General features: G+C 35.6%; 1 protein-coding gene across 1 annotated transcript; it reads right to left on the reverse strand.

Annotated features, from left to right (window-relative positions):
• Window positions 1-1,657: 1,657 nt before the first annotated feature.
• Window positions 1,658-5,576, reverse strand: LOC109793674 (beta-galactosidase 15). Its single transcript, XM_083069452.1, has 3 exons — window positions 4,589-5,576; window positions 2,595-3,756; window positions 1,658-2,498 (listed from the first exon to the last, which is right to left on the reverse strand). Exons 1-3 carry the CDS (start codon window positions 5,574-5,576, stop codon window positions 1,658-1,660), a joined length of 2,991 nt encoding a protein of 996 aa, XP_082925578.1.
• Window positions 5,577-23,140: the final 17,564 nt, after the last annotated feature.

Genomic DNA, 23,140 nt, shown 5'->3' on the forward strand with positions numbered 1-23,140 from the left:
CATATAAATAAAATAAATTAATTAATTAAAAAAAGGCATTGAAAGTGGGCTAGGTTTCGACCTAAACTCTTGATTTTGTTTGAAATAAATATGGTTTGTAAATTTCTAAAACCAGTTTAAAATTGCTTTGAAACCTTAAGAACCGGTTTTTAAATGTAAAATGTTTGAATACCCATAGTTAAAAGTCAATTTAAACATAAAGATATTTTCAAATCTCATAACAATCTTTAACATCGATTTCAAATCAAATTTTCTTTCAAAAACTAGATTTAAAAACTTTTTTCCTCCAACGTTAGCTTTTAAAATTAGTATGAAAAGAAAGAGGGTGTCATGGACATATATGTCAAATATTTTTGTTTTATTTTTATCTTCATAAAAATAAGTTAAAAAATAGGTTTTATTATAATTTATGACATAGCATGTACCGAAAATAGCCAGAAATGCTAATTGGTAGAAGCATTCCACATGGAAATCAGCAACGCGTCACCTAAATATTGTTACAAAAATATGTACTATAGTATTAGCTGTGTCAACATATAGTGTTAAATATATTTAATAATTCTTAAAATAATTGTGAATGAGTATGCTTAAAAATAGTGCATACTCAAACAAAAGTGAATACTTTTTATTATTAGAAATGTTTATTACATTAAAACAAAGAGCACGAAAATATTTTGATTACAGTTATACTTATTTTTATTTAAATTTCATACTCTCAAAACTTTTGTCTTAAACAACATTTATTTTCATAACATCATCAGCTTTTTAAGTTCTTCAGTAAAAAAAGCATTTTTGTACTCTGCCATGATTTTCAAATCATTTTTGTTATCCATGTGAAAAAAATTCGTTCAAATTAAAGAATTTACAATGCTAGTGGTGCTTGACAATCTTTGGTGACATCTTAACATTCATCCTCAATTGTTTTGAAATATAAAATATTGTGAGTATTAAACTTGGATTGAAACACTTTATTATCATTCAATTTCACCTTTGGAGCCTTTAATTTGAATTTAGTTAGTAGTCGAACTACAATGCATGTGCAATATATTTGTGTTATAAATTATAATTGTATAGTATACATGTGACTTCACTTACGCGGGCGTGCTTAATATATTATAACGTAATTTATATATCCAACGTATTAAATAAAAATTATTATCTCATTGAAGTATTTCTTGCCTTTTTCTTCTGATTTAACCACAAGGTTTCGTATTTATTTTTTTCTCACGTCTTTATTTCTTATTATGAATGCAATTAGAGTAGATCCAATGAATTCTTATTGCATTGGTAGTCATATTTTCTTAATATTTAAAATCTTGGTGTTGTGTGCATGAAATTAAATTGAACACACATTCTTTCCAAGACCACATTACATTATATACTAGGCTGCACAGTCAAACATTATTCTTAAGTTTAATTTCCTTCAAAATTTTAATTACCATACTTGCATGATGCTAGACTGAAGAATAAATTTTCTTTGTAAGGAAGAGAACGTAAATTTTATTGTAAGGAATTGGAATATTGGAAATTAATGACACTTTTATTTGTGATTCAGAAAATGTGACGAATGCAAATGTATGTCTACGTTACATGCATGCAATTTAAGCCTATTTGGGTTTCGACTGGTTGAATTTGGGCTTGAGAGAAAACAACCGACTCAACAGGTCGCTTGCACGGCTAGTCTAGTTGGGCCGTTGTCAGCACCGGCTACACCAAATGCTTCTTTTGTCACTGCAAACCCACAACTACTTTTCCCTATGCAGGCTGCTTCCACCACAGACCGACTATCAGTAGCTTCCCAAGAGCCTTGCTCAAAAGAGCCACACTTTCCTTTTGGGTTTCCAAAGCTAGCAAATTGGATTTGTGAGATTACTTGTCCACCTTGGCATGATAGCTCTAACAATGCACCTTCGTGGACAAGAGCAGAAATGGTTCCTGTTGTGACTGTTTGGAAGGAAACGTTTTGAGGGTTTCCACCTATCCCTTCAAACAAACCCAATGTGTTCTTGTCATTGTTTAAGAACGACCTTGGCACATGGTACCACCGTTGTGATGGATTGCCACAGTTGGTGTTGCACTTTTCTGTTACATAATTTCCGCGGTAGTCACAAGTGTCAGTGCATCCATTGGTAGCAATAATCCAAGAAGGCCAATAACGACCAATGCTATTCCCATTCACCCAAGCATGTCCTTTACCCAACCTTTGCAAGTCCACCACCCCGGGGTTTGTTCCATAAGGAGCTTCAAAGTCTGCTTTATACCAAGTCATGGGTTTACCAATAGGATAGGATGAATTAGCATGCCATGCTACACCAGTGTGTGGTTGTAGATCATAGAGACGTTTTCTTTCCCCGTTCAAACCAATCTTATAAGACCAAAGGTTGGTTGACAAATCCATAGTCACATTGTTCTTCCCAATTAATTGAACAGGACCGCCTGTTATACCAGTCTTTATCTTATCGAAACCTGCCCCGTAATTCGCAAGCCCCACAATGGCACTAAGCAAGGCTATGATGTTTGTTCCCTTCTTTATAGAGACTCATTTCTCGTACGTAAAGTTGCTTCCCCATTGGCTAAATTTGTATCCAGCATACCTTCTATTAACATAAGCATGGAGCGTATGACCCATGGTGTCCACACGAAGAGTTGCATTACACCAAATGGAGGTGTCGTTGATATCGACGTTCGTCATGTACCACAGGTAGTCACTGGCATCCAAAGTTAGGTCCTTTTGCTCGAGAAGCTGGTTTGCGTTGAGGCTGCCCTTTCCAAGCAAGGCATCTTTCTTTCGCTCCGGTGCCCACGCCCAAGTTAGCTTACCAGAAGCATCATCACTCTTTTTCACCATTACTGAGGTCTGGCTATTAACCTTTGCGGTGTTGAAAACTTCTTTGTTGCAACCATCAAGAATGGTCACAGACCAAGCAGGGACAGAGTATTTACCATCTTGTTGTAAGTCAACATTTGCATCTGTGTTACTGTCTGTATTGCTGAGGAAACAAAACCTTGCCCCACCAGCACCGGTGTATGTTGTTAGTGTGACTGCATTGCCTAAATCCTTGTCAATCCTTGTTGCATTAGTGAGGATCTTTTCCCCCAATTTTATTGCTGCATGAAGTTGCTTAAGATGTCCCCATTTGGGTTGATTCAAATTCCCATACTCATCAAGTGGTGCATCATAGTCGTAAGATGTTGTGATATAGGGGCCTCCTGCTGTGCGACCAAAGTTGGTTCCTCCATGGTACATGTAGTAGTTATTGAGTACACCGCCATTTTGGAAGAAGCGTGCAACGGAGAAAGCTGAATCTTCTGCACTTCTGTGGGGGACCCTCTCACCCCACTTTTGGAACCATCCAATCCAATTTTTAGTGAAAATTTTGGGACTCTTGGGGTTATTGGGCTGAAAATTGTCATAGTAGTAGCCGTTGCAAGTATTGATCATAGGTTGGGGAGCATCGTGTTGTTGACACATGATCCATGGGACACCGATATTTTGTGCTACAGCCATTTGCGCACACCATTTGATATATGATTTCCCCGCATCTCCGTAACCCCACATGATGTTTCGATATTCATTCTCAATTTGAGCAAGAATAATGGGTCCTCCTTGTGATGCAAACAAATTTGCTTCTTTGACCATGTCCACAATCTTTGTAGTGAAGGTTTGCATTTCGTCCTTGTAGACCGAGTTATCTGTTCTTAGCTCAATCCCCGGCATATTGTGGAGCCACAATGGAAAACCACCATAGTTCCATTCTGCACAAACATAAGGACCAATCCTTAAAATGGCATACAAACCAGCCTCTTGGACTAGCTTGAAAAATTTGATAAAAATTCGGTCAAATTAAAGAATTTACAATGCTAGTGGTGCTTGACAATCTTTGGTGACATCTTAACATTCATCCTCAATTGTTTTGAAATATAAAATATTGTGAGTATTAAACTTGGATTGAAACACTTTATTATCATTCAATTTCACCTTTGGAGCCTTTAATTTGAATTTAGTTAGTAGTCGAACTACAACGCATGTGCAATATATTTGTGTTATAAATTATAATTGTATAGTATACATGTGACTTCACTTACGCGGGCGTGCTTAATATATTATAACGTAATCTATATATCCAATGTATTAAATAAAAATTATTATCACATTGAAGTACTTCCTGCCTTTTTCTTCTCATTTAACCACAAGGTTTCGTATTTATTTTTTTCTCACGTCTTTATTTCTTATTATGAATGCAATTAGAGTAGATCCAATGAATTTGCATCTTGGTGTTGTGTGCATGAAATTAAATTGAACACACATTCTTTCCAAGACCACATTACATTATATACTAGACTGAAGAATAAATTTTTCTTTGTAAGGAAGAGAACGTAAATTTTATTGTAAGGAATTGGAATATTGGAAATTAATGACACTTTTATTTGTGATTAAGAAAATGTGACGAATGCAAATGTATGTCTATGTTACATGCTTGCAATTTAAGCTTATTTGGGTTTCGACTGGTTGAATTTGGCCTTGAGGGAAAACAACCGACTCAACAGGTCGCTTGCACGGCTAGTCTAGTTGGGCCGTTGTCAGCACCGGCTACACCAAATGCTTCTTTTGTCACTGCAAACCCACAACTACTTTTCCCTATGCAGGCTGCTTCCACCACAGACCGACTATCAGTAGCTTCCCAAGAGCCTTGGTCAAAAGAGCCACACTTTCTTTTTGGGTTTCTAAAACTAGCAAATTGGATTTGTGAGATTACTTGTCCACCTTGGCATGATAGCTCTAACAATGCACCTTCGTGGACAAGAGCAGAAATGGTTCCTGTTGTGACTGTTTGGAAGGAAACGTTTTGAGGGTTTCCACCTATCTCTTCAAACAAACCCAATGTGTTCTTGTCATTGTTTAAAAACGACCTTGGCACATGGTACCACCGTTGTGATGGATTGCCACAGTTGGTGTTGCACTTTTCTATTACGTAATTTCCGCGGTAGTCACAAGTGTCAGTGCATCCATTGGTAGCAATAATCCAAGAAGGCCAATAACGACCAATGCTATGCCCAATCACCCAAGCATGTCCTTTACCCAACCCTTGCAAGTCCACCACCACGGGGTTTGTTCCATAAGATGCTTTAAAGTCTGCTTTATACCAAGTCATGGGTTTACCAATAGGATAGGATGAATTAGCATGCCATGCTACACCAGTGTGTGGTTGTAGATCATAGAGACGTTTTCTTTCCCCGTTCAAACCAATCTTATAAGACCAAAGGTTGGTTGACAAATCCATAGTCACATTGTTCTTCCCAATTAATTGAAAAGGACCGCCTGTTATACCAGTCTTTATCTTATCGAAACCTGCCCCGTAATTTGCAAGCTTCACAGTGGCACTAAGCAAAGCTATGATGTTTGTTCCCTTCTTTAAAGAGACTCGTTTGTCGTACGTGAAGTTGGTTCCCCATTGGCTAAATTTGTATCCAACATACCTTCTATTAACATAAGCATGGAGCGTATGACCCATGGTGTCCACACGAAGAGTTGCATTACTCCAAATGGAGGTTTCGTTGATATCGACGTTCGTCATGTACCACAGGTAGTCACTGGCATCCAAAGTTAGGTCCTTTTGCTCAAGAGGCTGGTTTGCGTTGAGGCTGCCCTTTCCAAGCAAGGCATCTTTCTTTCGCTCCGGTGCCCACGCCCAAGGTAGCTTAATGTTGGAGAGCCTTTTTTTATGTGAAATTATATTTTTATATATTTGTTTTGATTAAATCATTTGAGGATTATATATTTTAATATAATGATTATTATTATTTTTATTATTATTATTATTATTATAAAGTGAAGGAAAAGAATAGGTAACGAGAGTTATGAACAAGTAACAACGGACGGGTTAGAGGGAGAATGAGTTAGATTTAATTTTAAAAAGAGGGACGTGTTTGCTCATGCTTTCACTTTTCTTTTACACTTTTCAGAACCAAGAGGAAAAGAGACAAGAGATCATTCCGAAAAATCCATGTTCTTCATTGTTTGCTGATAGATGTAAGGGGGAGTGAGAATTCTCGCTCTAGGATATGGGATAATTGATGGGTAGTGAGGTTGGCCTCCATCCTCTGTATGTTGCATGTGTTGTATGAACGGGAAAATCCCAATTGTTTTCTATTCTTGTTTGTTGTTCTCCCATATGATTTTATTGCTCCTAAATTGCTATACTTTGTGATTATATATGATCAATTTCATGTATTGAGTCTTTTGGTATAAATTAAGTTTCTTGTGGGTTTTTGTTGGAACCCTAAGGATATGTGTGAGAGTGGTTATTGTGTGAGTAATTGATAGAAATGTGTAGTGGTATGAAGTTCATGTCTTATAAATGCATTGTATGATTGAATATTGGAGTGTTTTTTCCAATTAGAATGATAATTGCATGTTTTGGATTCACTGTTCGCAAATCACAATTCTGTAGGTTTGTGTTTCTGATATGGCACTAAGTACCACTTGTGCTTAATTGGGTGTTGGGGTGCCCGAGAGTAGGATTCACTCCTTGTTTTGTTTGCACTGGGCAAGGGACATGCCTCATCAAGCATTATCGAGGCTGCAAGTCTATGTGATACTCATGACGAGCATGGGTTAAGGCTCACCGAGCATAGGACTCCAAGGGAGTCCTTGTTATTATCTTGCCGAGCGTGAGTCATCCCGAGAGTTATGAGTGCTCTCTGGACGAGGTATGCCAGGCATAGATGGACTTTTTCCAGGTGCTAACTGTATATGAAATTTGTTATTTACATGAGTTTTGTGACACCCTTACTACCCCAACACATATATCGTAATAATGTAATTAAGGAAATAAATTTTTCAACATGGGTAAAAGGGTTCACATGAAAACCTTCACAAATGTTCTTCAATATCCAAAAATGATTGAAAATGAACATTATAAAATAAAACATAAGAGTTTACAAATTGTTTTTAAAAATAATAAATACAACTCCAAATCCATATAAAAATTCCATGTCCTAGAAATCCTCTGCCCTGATGTCACAATATCAGAGCATACCCACAATTCAACTGTTGGTGTGACACCCTTACTACCCCAACACATATATAATATAATTTAATTAAGAAGAATAAACTTTCAAAGGGTTCGTAAAAGGGTTCACATAAAACTTCAAAACTGTTCCTTCTTCAATATAAGAAAATGACTGAAAATTAAAACTTGAAAGGTAAAATTTAAGAGTTTACAATTTTAAAATCATTTATTACAATACCAAATCCATATAAATATTCTGTCCTAGAAATCCTCTGCCCTGATGTCACACAATCAGAGCATTCCCATAATTTAACTGTTGGCATTCTAGATGCCACTCGTAGCCGGATCTTCTTCACCTAAAATATCCACAATTTATACGGTGAGAAAAGAAAATATCTATATGCAAAGTACATACAAACACATCACAATATAATTTCATCATAATTCATTATTTGATAAAATATATATATATATATATATATATATATATATATATATATATATATATATATCAATCATTCATCATCTTCAAATCTCAATTCACATTTAACATATCTCATTTCACATTCATATCTCAATCCATCATAATCCACACCAATTATACAGTTTACAACATCATTTCCATATCCATAATTCATGTCAATCTTACAATTAACAATATCATATCCACATCCATAATTCACACCAATCTTACAATTAACACTATGCCAAGACCTCGCCACATCTGACACAAGTGATACAGGTTAATTGCCTCACTCAACCCACACCATACCAGGGTTCGTATCATCCCCGATCATTTAGGAGTACGCTCGTCCCTAAAGCATCACCTACCCAGGGTTCATATCATCGCTGATCATCCAGGAGTACGCTCGTCCCTGAAGCATGAGTGTGAGGAACCACAATCACATTACAATCCATACAATCTCTTGCAATTAACCCTATGTCAAGGCTGCCATAATCGACATAAGTGGTGTGTGTTAACTGTCTTACTCATCCCACACCATGCTAGGGTCACGCCCTCCCTGTAGCACCACTTACCCAGGGGCCGTGCCATCCCTAGTCATTAGTGTGAGGAAACACATCGCAATCACATTCTTAATCATGTCCATACAACATCTCATCTCATAATTCAAGTTCACATCACGTACACAACTCCACCTCACATACACAACAGATAAGCCCAGCAAAATAAGGGTTTACACACCCCTCAAGTAATTCACATCAAGATCATTCACTCTTATCAATCAATACAATAATATCATTCATAAATTAATATTATAAACCATGGAATTATCAATTTCATATAACTTTAACATAAACAATAAAACCCCCAATTCTTTCAAAACCTAACTCACAGGCACTTTTCTACAGTTTCGTTCTCCCTCTTAGATCATCATTCTTACAAATTAAATATATATTTCTAATCCTTAACACATACAGAATCTAATGGTATCATTAATTCCTCAAACAGAAATATTTCAATTTTTCCAAAACCTAGCCTACAGGCACTTTTCTATAATTTCGTTCTCTCTCCCAGAGCATCATTTTTACAAATAAATCATATATTCATAATCCTAAATTCATACAGAATCAAATAAGACCAATAGTTCTCCAAACAGAAATAATTATAAAATTGCTCATAATCCTAAAGGATTCTTCCTCTATCCAATTCCCTCATGTAACTCTATATATAAATAATTCCATTTTTCCCCCGTACCTGGATAAACAACAGTTGAAACTACAGCAGGGATCTCTTGGTTTCCTCCTCTAAGTGCCCTATGGTCTTCAAAGAGAAGAAGAGGGGAAGAAGAAAGAACAGAAGAGAATAGGAAGAGAGAATGAGAGATGTGTGAAAAAGACAGGTGAGGGGCGCTATTTATAGGATTTCAGGCTCACCTACCGGAACGGCCCGTTCCAAAAGTGGAACGCCCGTTCTGGACCCTTCAAACCTACGCAAATTTCCCAACTGGAATGGCTCGTTCTAAAACCGGAACGGCCCGTTCTCAAACCCAGCAGAACGGCCCATTCTCCCTCCAGAACGGCCCGTTCTCCAAACCAGAACGACCCGTTCTCCAATTGGAACGGCCCATTCTCCCACTTCATTTTCTAAGCATTTTCTTATTTCGGAACGACCCGTTTCACTTTTGAAACGGCCCGTTCCGGGCAACGAATTGGGCCCTTGGCCCAGCGAAAAATTGGGCTGTTACAATACTCCCCTCCTTGATGAAATTTCGTCGCCGAAATTTTTGCAATGGTAGACTCCTCGCTTCTTACTTTCTAATTCTTATGCAACCTCACTACTTTATTCATGTACAACCCTATCAATTTCACCAAGGAATGTCTAAGGGTAAGACAAGTAAACTTGGCGAGCCTATCCACTAAAACACAAATAGAATTAATCTCTTAAGTGTCTCAGACAAACCTATAATGAAGGTCCGTCCACTCACTGATGGAAATCTAATCCCCAAGGATCCCTTTGGAAGAGGTAAGACCAAGAAGGGTGAAGGGTGATCCAAGGATGCTCACACTTGAAGACCATTGGGCCTTTAACTAGGTCCATGGTTAGGAGGCTAGAGGAGGCTTCTAGAGAGGAGGTGCTTCTTAAACCTATGCTCAATATGAGTATTGAGTATGATTCCTCTTGTTAGTCTCATAGTCTCTATTGTAAATACATTGTATAGTTTGATTTCTTGTACCTTGTATATAGTAGATACTTGTATAGGTGTATTTTTGCCTTTGTATTTGTGAGGCACTTTATTTCCTTTTTAGTAGCTATTGTATATTGTTTCTAGGGTAGGTTACTTGGACACTTTGACTCCATTTAACCTAACCTAGAAATACATTCTTTTCTTAGTTTTTATAGTAGGAGTGGCATTAGCAAAATAGAGAGTGTCCTTAGTAAGCTAGAGAGTGCTCCTAGCAATTTAGCCAAAGGTGGTCCTAGGCTAAAATTTACATATTGGACTCATTTTACTCCTAATTTTTCATAGATTTGATTTAGCTAGGTTCCATTCACATTGAATGAACCTAACTAAACCAAATTAACCATTTTCAAACGTGATTGGAGTAAAATAAGTCCAAAAGGCCGCCCACCTAGATGTGTTCACACTTGTGTTCACACTTGTGTTCACACTTGGCCAAATTGCTTGGTTCTTCTCAAGCTTGGAAGCTTGAAGCACAAGCTTCTCCTTAGCTTGCTTACCAAGCAAGCTAAGTGAGTAGCTTGCACTCCAAGCCTCTAGACCATGAGTGGTTAGCTAGACCTTACCATGGTTCCTAGTGAACCATGGTTAAGACTAGCTTACTCGCCAAGCTTCCTACTCCTATATTTTCGTTTTTCCTTCATTGTAAAACACTTTTGAGATAATTGAGATTGTATTTTCTGAATAGAGTTCAGATTTCTCTCTTCCAAAAGTCCCTAAACCTCTTTGAGTGCATCCAATTTTCTTATCCCTTCATAGAAGAGTGTGGTAAGAATTGAAGGGGTTTATCTCTACAACAAGGAGTGGCGCCTCTTGGGAGAGTTTCTCCACCAACCGTGGTGGTCTTAAGGCCTCCTCCTCCATAGGAGACCTTAACCAAGCATAGGAAGAATCAAGGAGTTCAAGATCTAGGGAGGAGCTTGAAGGGAACTCAACATCAATCCGGGTTTCTCCAACAAGTTTCCATCACTCACCATCTCACTTCCAAAATAGGACGTCTAAGTGCTACAAAATCCCTAAAGACTTCTAGCATACTAACACGAGTATACAATTTCTCTACTCCTCTCTTCACCTTAGGCCACCATGCTTTCGCTGCACCACTCTGATACATCCTCCTAAGGTCCCGATACATCTCAGTAGCTCCTAAATGAATATCCTTCCTCTAAAATCATCTTTCTTAATTGAAGGTTACTAAGCATCCAAATTTGTTCTTGCACCTCAAAACAACATCGATTCTACTCAGAAAAGTTATCTACACTCCTACCAATCTTTTCCACTTGGTTCTCTAAGAAAGGCTCTAACTCTTAGGCTTCTCTAATCTCATCCATTAATTCACTAGTCACTTTCAACATAATCAATTCAATGCTCCTAAGGATAATCTCACACACAAAGCGTAAGTCTCTAAATTCTTCAATCAAATCCAACCCTTAAATCATCAAAAATGATATACTAGAGGTCATCATAATCAAGGCATCTGCCACAATATCGGTTTTACTTCTATGATCATCTCTAAAGATTAAGCACCTAAGCGTAAGTTCACTAGGTATGCATATCAGATCTCTAACTTCACCACTCCATCTACACCCAAGTCAAACTCTTATCCATCACCTTATCCTATAGCCTCATATTTTGTCACCAAAATTATGCTTCTCCAGTTTCCTTCAACAATCCATTCGTTACTCAAGTCATACTTAGTCTCACACTACTAAGGGCAACCTTATAAGCCAAACTTAAATCTCTAATTTGAGCCAAAAGGATTCATCTCTCTAATCATAAGGGAACATAAATATAAAGGTTTCCTACACAAAACATCGGTCACCACAATGGTTTTACTCAATTTGAAACTAAGTTTGAAATATTAGTCCTCCTGAAATTAAACTATTTGTTTTGTCTCATAATTAACTCCTTCAGTCAACAGATAATTAAGGCTCTAATTTTCAATAAATACCTCAAGCTTAGAATCATATAGGCAGTGTCTCTAAATATTACAACTGCTAACGTAAAATCATAGGTAAGGTACTTCCTCTAATGAGTTTTCAATTGCCTAGAATCACAAGCTACTACCTTTCCTTCTTGCATCAATACTCCACCCAAACCTATCTTAGAAACATCAACCCATACCACAAAAGGCTTACTAAGATCGGCCAATGCTCACACTAGTGCACTAGTCGATCTTTCCTTAAGAAGTTGGAAAGTACTCTCACACTTACTATCTCACACAAAAATAACACTCTTCTTACTCAATCTGTTCAAAGGTAATGCTATCTTAGAAAGTTACTCAATAAATATCCAACAATAATGAGCTAATCCAAGAGACTCATAACCTCGCTAATAGACTCATGTATCTCTCTCTTAAGCACAATTTCTATCTTAGATAGATCTATGTTATACCTCCGCAAGAAATTACATGGCCTAGAATACTCACCTCATACAGTCAAAAATCATACTTAGATAATCTATCCTAAATTTATCTTGGATATATCTTCACACTTAACTCTTAATATGATGATATCACATCCTAAGGTCAATCTCATTAATACACAAACATCCACTAATTGATCCATAAAGTCATCTATCCTCATATCAACATACATACATATCAGATCATATTAGAATACTTACTTTAAACCTTCATATATACCATCCCTAAGCATATACGAATCAATCATCGTTTACACCATAAAGGATGAACCAACCTTCCCACATAGCATCATATCACCTTAAACAACCTCCCAATGACAACACCTCAGAGAACATGATATCCAAATCAGTTTCTATCCTTGCTATGCCTAATAACTCAAAACATCATGACAGCATATACCTCCCTTCAACAATGTCAAAGCAATTGACACACAAAGAGTTATACTCATCAAAATGATCTCAAACCTATCTCAAAAGAAAGCTAAGAAAATAAGCTACAACTCTTATGAAGACATAAGATTCCAAAAAAAATCATCTTCTTAGCTAAAAATTTCAAAAACCTCAGCAGATATATTCGGCGCTTACAGCTAGACCTTTGATCACTAAAGTAGTTATAACTGGAGCTCTAGACCTCCGTTTTACCTGATTTCAGTTCTATTGGAAAGATAACGTCCAAGGCTACAACTTTTGTGAAGACCATAAAATCTAAATCTATCAATACGGTACTGATATTGGCACAACAAAACTGAAACGAAAATATTCCCTACACCATACAGCAATAGTGTACTAACATCCCACAAAATACCTCAACCATTCCAAAATCATTTCTTTTCACCTTAAACTCATATCCAAGCTTTTCACTACAATTCTAAACCAAATCAACTCACACATTCAGCACAAAAGACTTATAACTGAAATAAAATCCTCATGCAACCTAACCCTAACTAGGTTAATATGCAAGTATCAAAACTTAAGGAAATCACCAATACTTTGACCTTTCATAAAAAATGCTCAAAGCTTTAATGCTCAACACATAATCTCTTGGATTCAATTACTACAACTATAGTTTTCAGAAACTCCACCAATCGTAACCTCTTAATACACTCGATAAATCAATGTCTTACCCACATTCAAGGTTCTAATAGTTCTAGTTGGTTAGCACAAGGTTTCGTCCACTATTACCGGCACATGTGCTCGGAACACGAGCGATACTATTCAACCACTACTTCTTACATAAGTAAGAAGTATCAAAACCAATGAGTAATCATCAACTAAGCTATAACATGTCTTTCAGTCAAATTCTGAGAAAACAATACATAGGTACAACACTAACAACATAAGTGAACAACATCCTCATATCATTATTCTCATCCTAAAGCAAAATATTTAGAGTAAACAACAACAACAAACATAATCAATCATTATACTAACATATCAATAAGTTTCACAATTCATTTCATCATTCATCTACCAAACAAATATAATAGACTCATAACTCACGGTCGATTGGATCGACCTGCTCTGATACCACTAAATGTGACACCCTTACTACCCCAACACATATATAATATAATTTAATTAAGAAGAATAAACTTTCAAAGGGTTCGTAAAAGGGTTCACATAAAACTTCAAAACTGTTCCTTCTTCAATATAAGAAAATGACTGAAAATTAAAACTTGAAAGGTAAAATTTAAGAGTTTACAATTTTAAAATCATTTATTACAATACCAAATCCATATAAATATTCTCTCCTAGAAATCCTCTGCCCCGATGTCACACTATCAGAGCATTCCCATAATTTAACTGTTGGCATTCTAGATGCCACTCGTAGCCGGATCTTCTTCACGTAAAATATCCACAGTTTATACGGTGAGAAAAGAAAATATCTATATGCAAAGTACATACAAACACATCACAATATAATTTCATCATAATTCATTATTTGATAAAATATATATATATCAATCATTCATCATCTTCACATCTCAATTCACATTTAACATATTTCATTTCACATACATATCTCAATCCATCATAATCCACACCAATTATACAGTTTACAACATCATTTCCATATCCATAATTCATGTCAATCTTACAATTAACAATATCATATCCACATCCATAATTCACACCAATCTTACAATTAACACTATGCCAAGACCTCGCCACATCTAACACAATTGATACAGGTTAATTGCCTCACTCAACCCACACCATACCAGGGTTCGTATCATCCTCGATCATTTAGGAGTACGCTCGTCCCTAAAGCATCACCTACCCAGGGTTCGTATCATCCCTGATCATCCAGGAGTACGCTCGTCCCTGAAGCATGAGTGTGAGGAACCACAATCACATTACAATCCATACAATCTCTTGCAATTAACCCTATGTCAAGGCTGCCATAATCGACATAAGTGGTGTGTGTTAACTGTCTTACTCATCCCACACCATGCTAGGGTCACGTCCTCCTTGTAGCACCACTTACCCAGGGGTCGTGTCATCCCTAGTCATTAGTGTGAGGAAACACATCGCAATCACATTCTTAATCATGTCCATACAACATCTCATCTCATAATTCAAATTCACATCACGTACACAACTCCACCTCACATACACAACAGATAACCCCAACAAAATAAGGGTTTACACACCCCTCAAGTAATTCACGTCAAGATCATTCACTCTTATCAATTAATACAATAATAACATTCATAAATTAATATTATAAACCATGGAATTATCAATTTCATATAACTTTAACATAAACAATAAAACCCCCAATTCTTTCAAAACCTAACTCACAGACACTTTTCTACAGTTTCATTCTCCCTCTCAGATCATCATTCTTACAAATTAAATATATATTTCTAATCCTTAACACATACAGAATCTAATGGTATCATTAATTCCTCAAACAGAAATATTTCAATTTTTCCAAAACCTAGCCTACAGGCACTTTTCTATAATTTCGTTCTCTCTCCCAGAGCATCATTTTTACAAATAAATCATATATTCATAATCCTAAATTCATACAGAATCAAATAAGACCAATAATTCTCCAAACAGAAATAATTATAAAATTGCTCATAATCCTAAAGGATTCTTCCTCTATCCAATTCCCTCATGTAACTCTATATATAAATAATTCCATTTTTCCCCCGTACCTGGATAAACAGCATTTGAAACTACAACAGGGATCTCTTGGTCTCCTCCTCTAAGTTCCCTATGGTCTTCAGAGAGAAGAAGAGGGGAAGAAGAAAGAACAGAAGAGAATAGGAAGAGAGAATGAGAGATGTGTGAAAAAGACAGGTGAGGGGCGCTATTTATAGGATTTCAGGCTCACCTACCGGAACGGCCCGTTCCAAAAGTGAAACGCCCGTTCTGGACCCTTCAAACCTACACAAATTTCCCAACTGGAACGGCCCGTTCTCAAACCCAGCAGAACGGCCCGTTCTCCCTCCAGAATGGCCCGTTCTCCAAACCAGAACGGCCCGTTCTCCAATTGGAACGGCCCGTTCTCCCACTTCATTTTCTAAGCATTTTCTTATTTCGGAATGGCCCGTTTCACTTTTGAAACGACCCTTTCCGGGCAACGAATTGGGCCCTTGGCCTAGCGAAAAATTGGGTTGTTACAGTTGGCATTCTAAATGCCACTCATAGCCAGATCTTCTTCACCTAAAACATCCACAAATTATACAATGAGAAAAGAAAACATCTATATGTAAAGCACACAAGGAAAATCCACAATATCGTATCATCATAACCCATTACTTAATGAAGTATTTACAAGAAATTTTATATATCCTAATTCTATCAATCATGCAACATCTTCACATCAAAATTCACAATCACATCAATCCACCACAAATCTTGCAATTAACCCTATGCCAAGGTCACGCCTGTAGCATCTCTTGCCCGAGGTCGTGCCACCCTCAACATAAGCATGAGGAATCACCCATCCCATACTATGTCAAGGTCACGCTTGTAGCATCTCTTTCCCGAGGTCGTGCCACCCCTGACATAAGTATTAATTATCTCACACATCCCACCCTATGCCAAGGTCACGCCTATAGCATCTTTTGCCCAAGTTCTTGCCACCCCCGACATAAGCATGAGAAATCATACATCCTACACTATGCCAAGGTCACGCCTGTAGCATCTCTTTCTCGAGGTTGTGCCACCCCCGACATAAGCATGAGAAATCACCCATACCATACTATGCCAAGGTCATGCTTGTAGCATCTCTTGCCCAAGGTTGTGCCACCCCTGGTCACAGTGTGAGGAACCACAATCACAATCACCTTCACATTCACCTTCACCTTCACCTTCACATTCACATTCACATTCACATTCACATTCCATAACTCAATTCCACAACACATACACAAAATCCATACAAAATAATGGTTCACGTACTCCTCAAGCAATTTACCATGAATCCTCATCTAGATTATCAATTTTTACCATATAATTTAACAATAATATTTATAAATTAATATAATACTCCATTGATTCACCAATTTACTATAATCTTAACTCGAATGGGAAAACCCCCAATTTTTCCACAAATCTAACTCACAGACACTTTTCTACGATGTCTTCTCTCTCCTAAAGCATCATTTTTACAAATTAATCATATATTCATAATCCTAAACACATACAGAATCTCATAATACCAATAATTCACTAAACAGAAATAATTATAAAATTACTCATAATCCTACGAGCTTCCTCTTCTACCCAATTCCCTCATATAGGCATCGGTCTCCTCATACATCACCTTGGTCTCCTCCTCTGAGTGCCCCTCGGTCTTCAGAGAGTGTAGAAGGAAAAGAAGTCAAAACTTAAAGAAGTCAGAACTGAAAGGTGTGCTTTTTGGGAGTGCTAGAGCGCTCTATTTATAAGCATTAGGAGTGACCGGAACGGCCCGCTATGGACTCTTCGTCATGTGTAAAATTTCACATTTAGAACGGCCCGTCCTAAAACTAGAACGGCCCATTCTAGGGTTACATTTTAACCCATAACGGCCATATTCGGAACGACCCGTTCTCAACTAGGGTTATAGGCACTTTTGGTAATTTGGAACGCCCCGTTCCCAACTAAGATTTGTAGGTAATTTTAGTATTTTGGAACGGCCCGTTCCAATTCGGGAACAACCCGTTCTGATATACTAAATCACCCTCGTTTTAGTAATTTGGAATGACCCGTTCCAGTTTGGGAATGACCCGTTCTAGGCTACTAAATCACCCCTATTGGGCTTTGGGCCTTCGTTCAATCTGTGAAAATTGGGCTGTTACAAGTTGAAGAGGTTATTGAGTAATTTGAATGCTAATAAGTGTGAAAACATATATTTGATAAATTACTTGAATGAGATACTTGATTCTTGTTGGCAAACTGTGTATATGGTAAAATGTATGAATCATTAATAACAATTGTGAGCATGACAAATTAAATGTATGAAAAGTCATTTGTGGGGCAAACCACTAAATACATGTGTGCATATAATGATTTCATGATATGAAAGAGTCTGTGTGACATGCATCATATGCACGTAAATCAACAAATCATTTAATATGCATTGTGCATATCTTGAGATTGGTACCACATGCATGCAAATTGAGAGTCTATGTCCATTCCATTTCATATTGCATGTACATGAATTGTTATGATCAATGTTTTATGAATGAGTGATTTTGTGATGGTGATGTATGAGTTATTTGGTAATATAAATCTTTACTAATCTCATTGTATTAATAATGTATGGTTGTGATTAGCTATTTATATTCTATTCCATTCCATGAGCTAGAGTGAGAAGTTTCTCACTCCTTTTGTTTCTATGTTTTGGCTGTATGAATGTTGTTGTAGGTAATGCTCACCAAAATCTTGATGATGTTGGTAATGAGACAAAATCCTTATTTGAAGAGTGCTTTGGTAGGACATGTGACACCATGGCTTAGATTAAGAATAATATTTTCATTAATTTTTATGATATGATTCAAGTTTAGTTTTCTGTTTTCACTTAGTAAGGAGTTGTTTCAAAGTTTGTTATGTGATACTTTTATCTTATGTTAGATATTTCATTGGATTATTTATGCATGGATTTGGTTTAATTTTTATAAATATATGTATTAATAAGTTTTAAATTTATCTACATATGTAGGGTAGAGAGTATCATAAAAATACTCTTAAATATTCATGTTTATCTTGTGCTTTTTTATTTTATATTATTCTTAATATTTCAACAAAATTAACATTAAATAAAATTCAAAAATTAATGTCAATCATTTTTCTTTAATATTTTAATAGAATTAACATTAAATATAAAGTTAAATTTATTTGTAATACTTTTTTAAAAAAATTAAAAAATTAAAAAATTCACAAATTGATATCCATAGACTAAGTGATCACCTAGGACACTTAAGACAAGTATTTTTAGTTCTTAGAAATAATCAACCCTTTAGAAACTTAGAAAAATGTACCTTTTGAGTAGATAGTGTAGTTTTCTTATGTTTTGTTATAGAAGAAAATGATATCTATAAGGATCCTGAGAAATTTAAGGCCATTTAAGAATAACTCGCCCTAAAAAGTGTTGGAGACATTACGAGTTTTCATGGTTTAGCAAGATTCTATAGGAGGTTTGAACAAGATTTGTCCACACTTCACCTTTCAATGAGTTGGTAAAGAAGAATGTATCATTTGTTTGGGGTGAAAAACAAAAAAAGGTTTTCCGAGCCTTAAAATATAAACTTTCCAATGTACTTGTTCCAACTCTTCCTAGTTTTTCTAAAACTTTTGAGCTAGAATGTGATACATTAGGAGTAGGTGTAGGAGCTATTTTGTTATAGGGTGTGCACCCTATTGCTTATTTTAGTGAAGGGCTTCATGGTGTCACTCTCAACTATCCCACCTATGATAAAAAACTTTATGCCTTAATTTGTTATCCATAGTGATAATAAATCTCTTAAATATTTGAGGGAGTAAGGAAAACTGAACAAAAGGCATGCAAAATAGGTGAAATTTCTTGAACAATTTCCTTATGTTATTAAATATAAGAAGGAAAAATATAATTTTGTTGTTGATGCCTTATCTAGAAGACTCACATTATTTTCTTTCCTTAGAGCTCAAGTTCTAAGATGCGATAACATAAAATAATTGTATGAGCATGAACCATATTTTAAAACAATTTTTGATGATTGTGACCATAAGGCTGAATATGAATTCTATATCTTTAAGGGGTGTTTGTTTTTAAAAGGAAAATTTTGTATTCCCCAAGGATCCATCAAAAAAAATTTAACAAAAAAGAGCTATAAAAGTGGGATCATAGGACATTTTGGAGTTGATTAAACTTTTATTATTTTAATAAAAATTCTTTTACCCCATATGAGAAAAGATGTCCAAAGATTTTACTTTAGATATATAGCTTGTCTACAAGCAAAGTCATCCAAAATAATGTCTCATGGACTATATACATATTTTCTTGTTTCAACTTCCCCTTGAGTAGACATTAGTATGGATTTTGTCCTTGGTTTCCCTAGGACCTAAGGGGAATGGATTCCATTTTTGTGGTAGTAGATTGTTTTAGCAAAATGACCCATTTTATATCTTGCCACAAAGTGAATGATGCTAATAACATTTCAAGACTTTTCATTAGAGAGGTTATTAGGTTGTACTAGTTATCCAAAACAATAGTGTTTGATAAAGACGCTAAGTTCCTTAGTCATTTCTGGAGATCCTTTCAGGGAATACTAGGAACCAAACTTGTTTTCTCTAAAACCCATCACCCATAAAACTGATGGGAAAACAAAAATAGTAAACAAATCTTTGTCCATTATGTTGAGGGTACTTCTTAAGGGTAACCACACGTCTTGGGATGAATATTTGCCTCATATTGAGTTTGCATATAACAAGATGACTAATAGAACTACCAAACAATCTTTTTTTGATGTTGTATATGATTTTAATCCTTTCACCCTGTTGGATTTGATACCTTTCACTGATACTACTTCTTTCTTGCATAAAGACAAAGTATATAAGGCAAAACTTGTTAAAAAGCTACATGATAGGGTTAAAAGTCAAATGGAGCAACAAATTGAAAATTACAACAAAGAGAGAAAATAGATAATTTTCCAAAAGGGGATTGGGTTAGGCTTCATTTAAGAAAAGACATATTTCCAACCCAAAGGAAATCCAAACTTAACCCTAAACAGGATGACCCCTTTCAAGTCCTTAAAAGAATCAATAATAATGAATATAGGTTAGATCTTCTTGATGATTATGGACTAAGCAATACATTTAATGTTTGTAATTTAACTATTTTTGTGGGTAATGAAGATATGGGGGAAAAGCCTACAAATTTGAAGACAAATCCTCTTAAAAAGGGAGAGGATGATGACATATTGTCTTCCAAAGGTTATATTTCAGGGGCAATGTCAAGGAGAATGCAAGAGGAATGGGTTCGTCATAAAGGTAGAAGACGTAAGCTCTTTTTGAGCTATAAGTTAATTACTTAGCCCATTTTCTCTTTGCATATATTTTTCCTTAGTTTTGACCTTGTATTTTTGGGTTAGATAGTGTAGGAATTTATTTTCTTGTAATTTTTATTTTAGGGGGGAAATTAGTATTTAGATGCGTAAATAGAAAATGAGATATAGACTTATTGAGCTTGAATGGCCCATGAGCACCTCCTTGGACGCATGGTCCAACTTGATTGTCGTCCACTTATGAGACACAAGTGGGTCAGACATCCAATTCAAGGAGAAAACAAGGTGTCTTGTAAGCCATTCAAGTTGCCAACATGTTTAGGGTTTAGGGATGATCTTGTCTAGTCACACCTTTAACACCTTTCATGTATGTAACGTTAAAATACGATCCTAGATTCCTCAATTTTTAGAGTTTTAATGTTAACAAATGAAATTTTTTTATAAGAGAAAATGTCTTCAAAAACATATTTGAAAATATCTTTAAAAATGTTTATCAAACAAAGTGTAAAGCACATATCATCTATATGACAATGTAAATATGACGAAGCATATAATCTCTTTTATATACATTAAATGTTTAATTATTTATTAAGACTAATGAAAAATTTGTATTGAATACTTCATTCCTTAACTGATTAAACCAGAAATCCATCTTGGAACTCACAAATTTGTTAAAGAGAAGAGTCATGCTTTCCGTCAAAATCCTTAAAATCTTGAAGAAAAATAGATAAAGTCACTACTATAACTGCTATCCGTTGACATTATTTCTGCAAGCTCTATTTGGTATGTAAAGTTGATAAGTAGCCTCTTTGATCAGATAGGAGGTGCTATTTAGTGAAATACATTTAATTCTTGCATTAAATGAATCAAATAGTTACTTGTCATCACAAGGAAAAATGATGAAGATAGATGAAGCAAACTTGTGAGTTAAATTCAAAGTATTGCAGTTGTCATCTTCTCTGAGCTACTATATAAAAAATTTAAAGCTCAAAAAAGAATAGAGAACTTATATATATGGATACACTAGTACAAAAACACATTCTCTTTGTAAAATACACTTGTGTATAAACTTTATTCTTTCTTGTAAAAGCTTATTGCTTTAAATTGGTTGTATAATGTCTAAGTGAGACAAGCATAACATTTGTGTAACCTTCATAACCACTGTTATAAGGTTGAGCTTGAAAAGGTTTGTTTGTAAAAGAATACTTGTTTTGAACTTGGAGAGGCTTGATTGTAAAATAATACTTGGTTGTTAAGCATGGAGAGGTTTGTTGTTAAAAAAATACTTGGATAGTTGCTTGAATAGACAAGTCAAAGAATACTTATGTGAACTAGAAATGGATTGTTGAAAAAATACTTATATCTTTGTTTAAAGATAGTAGAACTCAATATAATTGGATTGAGAACTAGACATAGTCTCGGTGATTGAGACGAACCAATATAAAAATACCACTATTTCATTTGACTATTCTTCACACTTCATCTGACTAGTGTTACTACTTCATTATGAAAAACATGCGAGTTTTTGATACACACTATTCAATCCCCTTATAGTGTTTATCTTTTCTCAGTGTGGAAAACCCCCATTAGCTCTTTTAGATCTAGGATGTTGACATGAGTCACACTTTCCTTGTCTTGCCATGTGACAAACTTCTATTGGCTCTCCTATGTCTAAGATAGTGACATTTTTAAGAGGAAATTTTCAAATTTCAAATTGTAACTAGGGTTAGTAGTTTTGAGTTCATGTTAACCTGATCTAGGTTACATTTAACCTAGATTATCTTAACTTGCACCATAAGCTATCAAACCCTATATATACATGTTCCCTCCTTTGGTCGTGTACTTTTGAGCATTGTCAAAGATAAAGTTTAAATTTCTCTCTTAAAGGTTATAATTCTTTCTTTAGAGAAAACCTCTCCTTATGAACTTTTATCAAATAATTCCTTTTCGAGACAAGTTCTTCACATTCTTGCTTATCTTCAGTTAAAGTGGCCTACCTCATCTTTTTCCTTTCCATCATTTTTAACTTTGTTTTAATCTTTGGAGCTCCATGGATGAAGATAAGGAGCCTTAAAGAAGCCAATTGAATAGAAGAATCAACCATCTCCTCCACTAGTTTCATCATAATTGTGAGTAACTCCTTCTTGGTTGTAACATGTAGTGTAGCACCATTATCAATTATCCATGTGCTCTAATTGGATATAAGGTTAATTGCATCAAGATCGTGGAGAATAACAAGATCATCACTATTAGCAATTGTAACACGATCACCACCATCTTGATCTCTCTCTCCCCCTCTCTCTATGTGTGTGCTTACCATTTTTGTCTTTATTCTCATTCTTCCACAAGAAAAATTGCTTTGTATATGACCTGTTTTGTGACAAAAGTGATACTCCACATTCTTGTAACGAGACCTAGATTTGCTCTTACTTTTTTCACTACTACCTTTTGTTATTTCTTCTAGTTTTCTCCCATGTTTTCAATAATAAGCACCTTTGAATGAGATGAACACCTTGTGTCT

The sequence above is a fragment of the Cajanus cajan genome, chromosome 2, assembly GCF_000230855.2.
Source record: "Cajanus cajan strain Asha chromosome 2, NIPB_CcT2T_4, whole genome shotgun sequence".
NCBI lineage: Eukaryota > Viridiplantae > Streptophyta > Magnoliopsida > Fabales > Fabaceae > Cajanus > Cajanus cajan.